This window comes from Octopus bimaculoides, chromosome 6 (genome assembly GCF_001194135.2).
Source record: "Octopus bimaculoides isolate UCB-OBI-ISO-001 chromosome 6, ASM119413v2, whole genome shotgun sequence".
In the NCBI taxonomy this organism is placed as follows: Eukaryota; Metazoa; Mollusca; class Cephalopoda; order Octopoda; family Octopodidae; genus Octopus; species Octopus bimaculoides.
The window spans coordinates 26,023,925-26,032,259 of record NC_068986.1 but is presented as its reverse complement, the minus strand read 5'-3'; the positions used below and the strand labels follow the sequence as shown (position 1 = coordinate 26,032,259).

Sequence of the window (8,335 nt, the reverse complement as noted above, 5' to 3'; positions counted from 1 at the left end):
TTTGGATTCCCAAGTTTTCAATACTGTGATTATTTTCGGCGATTCTTTTACGTGACCTTTTGCGACAAATTTTTTTTGTACGATAATAATTTTTATAATCTAAAGGCTAACACCGTGAGTAAATTAAAAAAACATTCTGGGCCGAGTCCGGACCTGCAATCTCGAAATTTTGGATTCCTATGTTTTCATTACTGCGATTGTTTTCGGTGACTTTTTACATGATTTTTTTGCGCCGAATATGATCATCATAGGGCGGAAGCAATTACAATAAATTCTCCAAAACAAGTCAGAGATCTGTTTGCAGATCTTCCCATTCGGGGTCAGTTGCTTAAAAGCTATATACTAGCTCAAAAGTCGCCAGATAGGGCGGCTTTTAAGCTAGTTATACACTAATAGTCAAATTACAGAATCAAGAATTTTTCATACTTTTCGTTTGTTTAAAAATATAAAATTGAAGGCTATTGCTTTATTGTCATAAATTTTAAATTTTACACAATTTTATTTTGAAATTAAACACAATAAAGAGGTCGCCCATTTCAAGAAAGTATCAAGCGGGCCACAAGATAAAAGTCAGTGGCCCACGGGCCTGAGGTTGGCCAGCCCTGATGTAGAGGCTTCCTGTAGGTTGTTGGTGGAGGTAGATTTTGCTTTCTTCATTCAAACAATTTCGTTGAAATATTTAGGTTGGCTTCTTTATCTTAGACTTTTATAACGATGAGAAATAAAAATAAATGTACCGTATCTTCCTTCAATCTAAAAAGACTTGACAACAAGGGAAACCTCGACGTGGTTGTTAGACATGCTAGAAATAGTAGCCACGTTTCTAGCTTTGATCTACGTTAGTTCGTTTAATTGATTCAAAGCCAACAGTCTAATCTTCACTCATTAGTCGAGTTAAAACAGAATCAACAAGGGAAGTAACTATTTATTTCGTCTAATTAGCTAATAATTGATGCACGTACACCATTTGGGATTTTGAATAGCTAAAATAGCAGCTGAAATATAAAAAATAACTTCAGATTTTGAAAATAATCTTTGTTGTGAAACTGAAAACAAGGGAGGCAGCAGCAAGTGAAGATTAGTAGGGACAAAGTAGGTGAAAGATCTACGGGTACATAGTTACTTATTTAAAACATTTCTGTATTGTTATATTTCGAGATGGTCATTTAAAAATGTTTTGCCAAATAAGCACACATATTATACAGCCACGCACCATCCTGGTTTTTTTAAATTGAATAAAATAAAATAAATTGCGTCAATTATTTTTAATGAAAACCAGAATGGTACGCGACTTCTGGGACACCATGTATATTCGTTCTTCACTCGTTTATTACTATTCTTATTTTATCTTATGTCCATTGTCCGGAAATCTTTCGTCACATATCTGTGAAGAACGCCCTACAGGGCGTGTGTTTATTTGCAAGGGGCGAGAAGACCATCTTGAACTATGATAATATTTGTTTCAACACACGGTTTCACATCAGGAATCTTGCAAGAAATTCGTAAACGTAAAACATTTCTATTATGTGCTAAATATATAATCCATTGTACCTGTTGCTTTTTAAAACTGTGCAAGCATAATTTGAGGAAGATTTGACTGCCATTTCTTGCAGGTTAAATAACAGTATACTGGCTCCTTGTATTTGAATTTGATATGTGTAATTCTTGCCAGCATCAATATTTATGTACCCTGCATGGCATTTGAGCTATGGACACGTTAGCTGGTTGACAAATAAGCTATCCAATTAATTATTTTACCTTTCAAAAGAAAGTATTTGGATATTATTTGAGAAGATTATACTAAACAAGAAACATAACAGGTTTATAAAATAAGTTTATTATATAAATTAATCAAGAAAAATATGCAATTGGTGAAGGGAAAGAAAAATGATTGTATTCTTTCAAAATGTGACAGATTTTCAACAGTTATTTTGAAACTGTGGCTTTGCTGAAAAAAAAAAAAAAAAAGCTGGGCACATCAATAAAAAACTAAAACTAAAAGGGGGCGGTGGTAGTGGCAGTTATATAGTAAAAAAAAAAAAAAGCTTTGCCTTCACAAGAATATGACAAAGCTACATAAAAAAAAGCGAAGTTGCATGAAATTTTTTTTTTGACATTCACTGAAAACAAAAAATATTCCAGGTAATCAAAATCTCATTTATTCTTCATATTCCTGCTGGGATTTTTTCTCTCTTCTTTTGAAGATGAATTTTGACTTTACAAAGTTAGTGAAGCAAACTCCACTCATAAATCTTATTTATCACAGATTTAAAAATAGGGGGGAAAAAAAGAAGAAGAATTATATATATATATATATATATATATATATATTGGTAACTGGCTTTAGCAAAAACTTAAAATAACAACAGATAAACAAAAGTATAAGTTGGCTGGCTAAAGTCATTATTGTAACTTATCAATAGTTTAATGGTTAAAAAAAAATCCAATTATCTGTATAAAAGTCATTTATAATATAGACATTGTACAGTTAGTTTTCTTGTAATTATTTGACAAGCATATAAAATATTTTAATAATGAAATGTTCTTGAGTAACACTGTCTGAGTGTGTCAGTATAATTTGGAACAGTTGTTTAAGAGAACAAAATGTTTTGGAAAATATATTTTTTCAAATGAAGATTCATAAACATTTTAAGATGGATCAGTTAAATATTTAACCGAAAATAAGTTTAAAATTTGGCTTGTTAAAATTTTAACTGTGTTCTCGATTATGTGAATTGCTTCAAAATGAATATGCAAAGAGGTTAAAGTGCTATGGTGTTAAGCTGGCTGAAACATCACTTTTTAGACAACTGAGCTTTTAATCCTTTAATCCTTTCCATCAAACCTGGATTAGATGTACTACATTTAGATAGCACTATATTTAGTTCGTCTTCATTGCGATTCTCAAATGCAGCATCAGCAGCTTCCTTCAGTTGCCTGCAGAAAAAAGTAAACCAAAAATGTCTTATGTAAGAAGCAAATTAGATCTCAGAACATGAAAAAAAATAAAATAACATAATTCCACTCAGTGTTATATTTACTTAACAGTGGTGTTAACTGGTGTGGTAAAATAAGTTCAGAAGAATTAGGTTTCAAAGATTTTAGTGAAATTGCAATAGAATTACATCAGTGATTAGGTTGCTGATGGTTTGAAGAAAATTCTTGACACCAAATAATAAATAATTAAGTGAAGCTAAGTGAAGTTTGTATTTTTTTGATTGGCTAAAATGAGTCTTCCATACTGTAATTGCTTGTGAAGTATCAGCTTTGACAAATCATGTTATTAGAATTTCTATAGCCATTAATTTAATTTCAAGAGTGATATGCTGGTCTGAAGATATTTCCACATGAAGGATTCCTCAGTAACTTTTTGAAAAAAAAATATTGTTAATGAATAAATAAATCATTGATTATTCATTGAAAGTAATTACTTCCTTCAATGTTTGTTTATATAAGTTCTGAACAAGATGCATAATTTTGGTAACCAGATAGATAACAAATGATTCCAGCTCACATCATATTGCACCCAAGAATCAATACTAAAAGAATTGACTTGTACAAGCTGCCATATCTAATGGTGTATAAGATGTACTTTTATCCCCACCAAGTCACCCTAGGTCATATACATGAAGTTGGGCCTCCCATAAGCTACTTTTGTCCCTGACGCTTACAACTACAGGCTAATTTTAATCAAGATGATCTGAATACTGTGAACTTACTTTTTATGTTTTCTGCTATACCTAAAATACCTTTGTTTTGTAATGTACTGTTAGAATGCTTTAAATATTACATAGTTTAATGCATTAAACACTTTTTTTCCTGAATGTGTACTTCTAAAACCAGGGTGCATCTAATAAGCTCATGTTTTTTGTGCCATCAAATACAGTAATAAGTTCTTCCATGCTTGCATAAGTTGGAGGAGAATTGAGGCAATATTCAATGGCTGGATGCCCTTCCTGTTGCCAACTATTGCTTTTCAATATACATATATATATATATAGAGAGAGAGAGACAAAGTGTATGTGCGCCGCTATATATATATATATATATATATATATATATATATATATATATATATATATATGTATATATATATATATATAAATAATACAAAATGAAACAGGAACGCAAAACATTCAGACAGGTAATACAAGAAAGGAACAACAAAACATCCAGATATATATATACATGAGTGAGATCGTTGCTAGTGCCCCTGGACTGGCTCTTGTGCAGGTGGCACATAAAATACACCATCTTGAGCATGGCCGTTGCCAGTACCGCCTGACTGGCTTTCGTGCGGGTGACACGTAAAAGCACCCACTACACTCTCTGAGTGGTTGGCGTTAGGAAGGGCATCCAGCCGTAGAAACTTTGCCAAATCAGATTGGAGCCTGGTGTAGCCATCTGGTTTCACCAGTCCTCAGTCAAATCGTCCAACCCATGCTAGCATGGAGAGCGGACGTTAAACGACAACGATGATGATGATGATGATTTTTATTCCATTGGTCTTCAATTGCCCAAACTGAGCTGCAGGACATATTGCTTACAAAAGTAAAAATAACAGCACTACCATCCAAACCAATGTCATGCATAGAGACATGGAAAATATGAGCACACACACAGTGGGCTTCCATACAGTTTCCTGCTGCCAATTTCATTCATAAGGCATTAGAAGACATTTGTTCAAGGTGCCACACAATGATAGAATTTGAAACGACCTGATTATCAAGTGAATTTTGTTATCACAGATCCCAAAATAAAAAAAAAATTAAAAAAAGCACAGACATAAACATATTATTTTATATGGTTAAGATGTAGCAAATTTTGCCTGCAGTAGTTAAAGTAGAAAATACCTTAGATATGGTTCCATGCTCTCTAGGTAGTCTCATGAAAAATGAATGCAAAGTGAGAGTTTGGATAACCTCCAAGAAGCATTTATTTAACAATGATGATGCTAATGAGGCAATGGTAATTTTATAATTGTGATATGCGTTATCTATAAAAGTTTTAAATAACTTTTGAAACTTTTAAAATAAGGTACCTGGACGTGCAGCTCTTACTGGTCATTCTCACTATCTCTCTTAAAGGTGAGTAACCATGCTTGTCTCTGTCTCCTTCCCTTCTTCCATATTCTATACCCTCATCTCTTTCTGCATAAATGCTGCCTCCCCACCTGAATTTCATAGTCTCAAAAGCTGCATGCAACTTGGCATAAAAAAAAAGACTGATACATGCTGCAAGTGGTTTAAGGGCATGCACCTGCAAAAACCATGCTAAAACAAACACTGGAGCTTGATGCTGTCTTTAGACCCATTGGATTCTGTCAAACTGTCTAACCCATGCCAGCATGGAATATGGACAAATGTTAAATGATAATGATGATCATGAAAATTGTGATCCTTACCCAGTTTTCAATAAACAGCGGACCTTATTTTCAGGATGAACCCGTGGAATATATTTTCGTGCTTCATCAGGATTTTTATGTTTCATGCACACATCAACAAAGGCCTGAGGAAATTGATAATTAAAACAACAAATGAGAACAAATGTTTAAAAGAAACTGAAGGAAAAAAAGTAGATTAAATAATTTAACAAAAAATCAACAAACGGTCAGAAATAAAAAGAAAATTCTAACAGAATATTTTAAAATATCTTCTATTTTGTCTTTCATAAAGAAATAAAGAATCAGTGTTTTACCTCCATTCCAATGGGTGGCTTTTTAGTTCTGGAAAATTTGTCTAATTCACCCCATAAATGAGATTGTGCAAGGGCATTGATTTTTAACCACCAAAACCTGTCAAGAAATGAACAAATTAAGAGAAAAATATACGTAAAATGGAAAATAGTAGTAATACAATAGAGTTAACAGTAAGCATATTTAAATATATTTGTGAATTTTTTTAATATTATAATGGAGAAAGCTGCTTTTTAACTAAGAAAGCAATTATTAAAGGTTTGATTGTCTGGAAACTTTTTTATAGATTCATGTTCCAAGAAATTTTCTGTAATTTCGATTTCTGAAGTTTATTGAATATTTGAACTACAAGTTTTTCACACATTTAAATATTTATTGCATTCACTGCAGAGTAGACTTTAATCTTTGATAAACAATATTATTCATTTGCAACAGTCTCTCACTCTTTCTCGCCTCTATTTTCATTAATGATAATTCAATATACATTCATTTTAATTTTTTATTTGCAAAACCCACAGTTTATTCTATATACATAATGTAAAAACATTATTTATTGAATGAATGAATGCTAATAGACAAAATAGATATATAACTTTGAGGCTTATGATACAAAGCACAATTTCAAGAATAATATCATTTTCTGGAGTTTGTTAAATGAATATTTTTAATGAAATGAAAATTTTTTAATATACTGGTATAATAAAAAAAAAAAAAAAAAAAGGAGTGATTTTGTTGGTATGGCTGTTTGGAACGCTATAAGCCTTACAATAATACTAACACTCTTCTTGGTTAAATATAGAGTATCATTATTGGAGGAATTTGTAAATTCTTCAATAACAACCAAATGTTGATTAATTAGAGATAATTCAACAGATATTAAAATGTTTATTCTATTGAGAGGTATCAATTAGTTATAGTTAGAGTTAGGCCCAATGGCTTCAATGAAACAATAACATTTGATATGCAAGAAATCAATATTATGTTATCTGTATATTCAAAAGAGCATATGAAAAGCAAGGTTCAACAGGAACTTGGGCAAAATGACAACAAAATAATACTCGTGATACCATAGCATAGCTAACAAGAATGTTTAGCTGAATATCAGAATTCAAAAATATATAGAAAATATTTTTCAAGTATGCATGAGTTTACCTTCTGTCAGGAACTTTAAAAGTTTTCCGCATAAACTCAGCTTGTTTCAGCTTATCATCCACAATCAATTGATGTATTGTCTCGTGTAAAGTCAGGTCGATATAATGCCGGTTAAACTCCTCTTCAAATTTCTGCTGCATATCCAGCAACTTGATTTGTTCTTCTGTTTGCTGATTGAGTGAGTGCCAATAATAAATAAAAGATTTGACACATCAGTGAATACATTGTAAAATCTATTGTCAAATAGATTTTCTAAATTTCTCCTATAAAAACCTGTTGTACTACTTTTAATAATTATTTAACCCTTTATGATTTAAACCAACCATATCTAGCCAAAATATTCTACCTGTTTTATGTTCAAACTAGCCAGATTCAGCTTTTCATACCTACCCTAAAATGTTATTTGAAAAACAATCACATCATCAAAATCTTAAACCTACAAGACAATGCATGATTAATTCAAAGCAATGTGAATAAATGATCATTACATTTGACAGAGTAGATGTTAAAGGGTTAGAACTGTTGCTTAGACACAAGTGAGCCCTGGTCAAGCAACCTCAGATCAAAGGCATCCCAGCTGTAATCATATGTTCAATTGGTATACCCCAAATAAGAGGAAGATTCAGTTCTCATGACAAATGAGCTTGTATTTTTTGAATTTCAAAATTAAAAGTTGCTTACCTTAGTGATGAATTCATTTTTCGATTTATTAAAACGAATCACAGCATCTTTAAGCGCACACATTCGGTCCTCTAATCGCTGCAATAACAATAAAACATATTTGTACGGAAATGAAAATGATTTTTAGCATGGATCCAAACATGTATATATATATATATATATATATATATATATATATATATATATATATATATATATATACAAATATATATATACATACATATATATATACATACATATATATATACATATATATATATATTTATACATATATACACACACACACACACATATATATATATATATACAAATATATATTAGTTTATGTATATATTAATATTATCTCAGTTTTTAAATAAACCTTTGATAATGTAAATATGTTAATAGTTACCAGAGGTAGCAAAATTACACTAAAAAACAAGATATCCAACCATTTCTTAACACACATACCCCTCAGAGACCTTATTTCTCTAGGAACAGACATAAACTTCCTGCTGAAAAAGAGTTCATAACTCCAACTAAAAACATTTGTCTCCCCTTACACACACTTCCTGCTTAACACAAACTTTTAACCCTTTTTTTAAACCTAACACAATTCTCAATTCTCATGCATCCTTATTTTTCCAACCATTATATACATGAACTACCATTGAATTTCAAAAGCTCAAAGACAATATAATGTACTGGTATATTTATTTTTTTATATATTATTTTTTTTATATATTATTTTCGTCTTTTTGTACTTCTTTGTAAAAAACATTATCATTCTCCTTCTTGAAAATTTGCTTCACAATGAAAGCCAGTTAG

General features: G+C 31.0%; 1 protein-coding gene across 1 annotated transcript in view; it reads right to left on the bottom strand.

Moving 5' to 3' along the window:
* Positions 1–1,814: 1,814 nt before the first annotated feature.
* The window catches only part of LOC106882863 (vacuolar protein sorting-associated protein 16 homolog), a 28,307-nt gene continuing 21,786 nt past the window's right edge, over positions 1,815–8,335 (bottom strand). The window contains exons 19-23 of the mRNA XM_052968654.1: positions 7,529–7,606; positions 6,848–7,017; positions 5,698–5,794; positions 5,405–5,508; positions 1,815–2,937 (exon numbers count right to left, since the gene is read on the bottom strand). Of these exons, the coding sequence (XP_052824614.1) occupies positions 2,796–2,937; positions 5,405–5,508; positions 5,698–5,794; positions 6,848–7,017; positions 7,529–7,606 (591 nt within the window). The 3' untranslated portion in view covers positions 1,815–2,795. The remainder of the gene's footprint in view (positions 2,938–5,404; positions 5,509–5,697; positions 5,795–6,847; positions 7,018–7,528; positions 7,607–8,335) is intronic.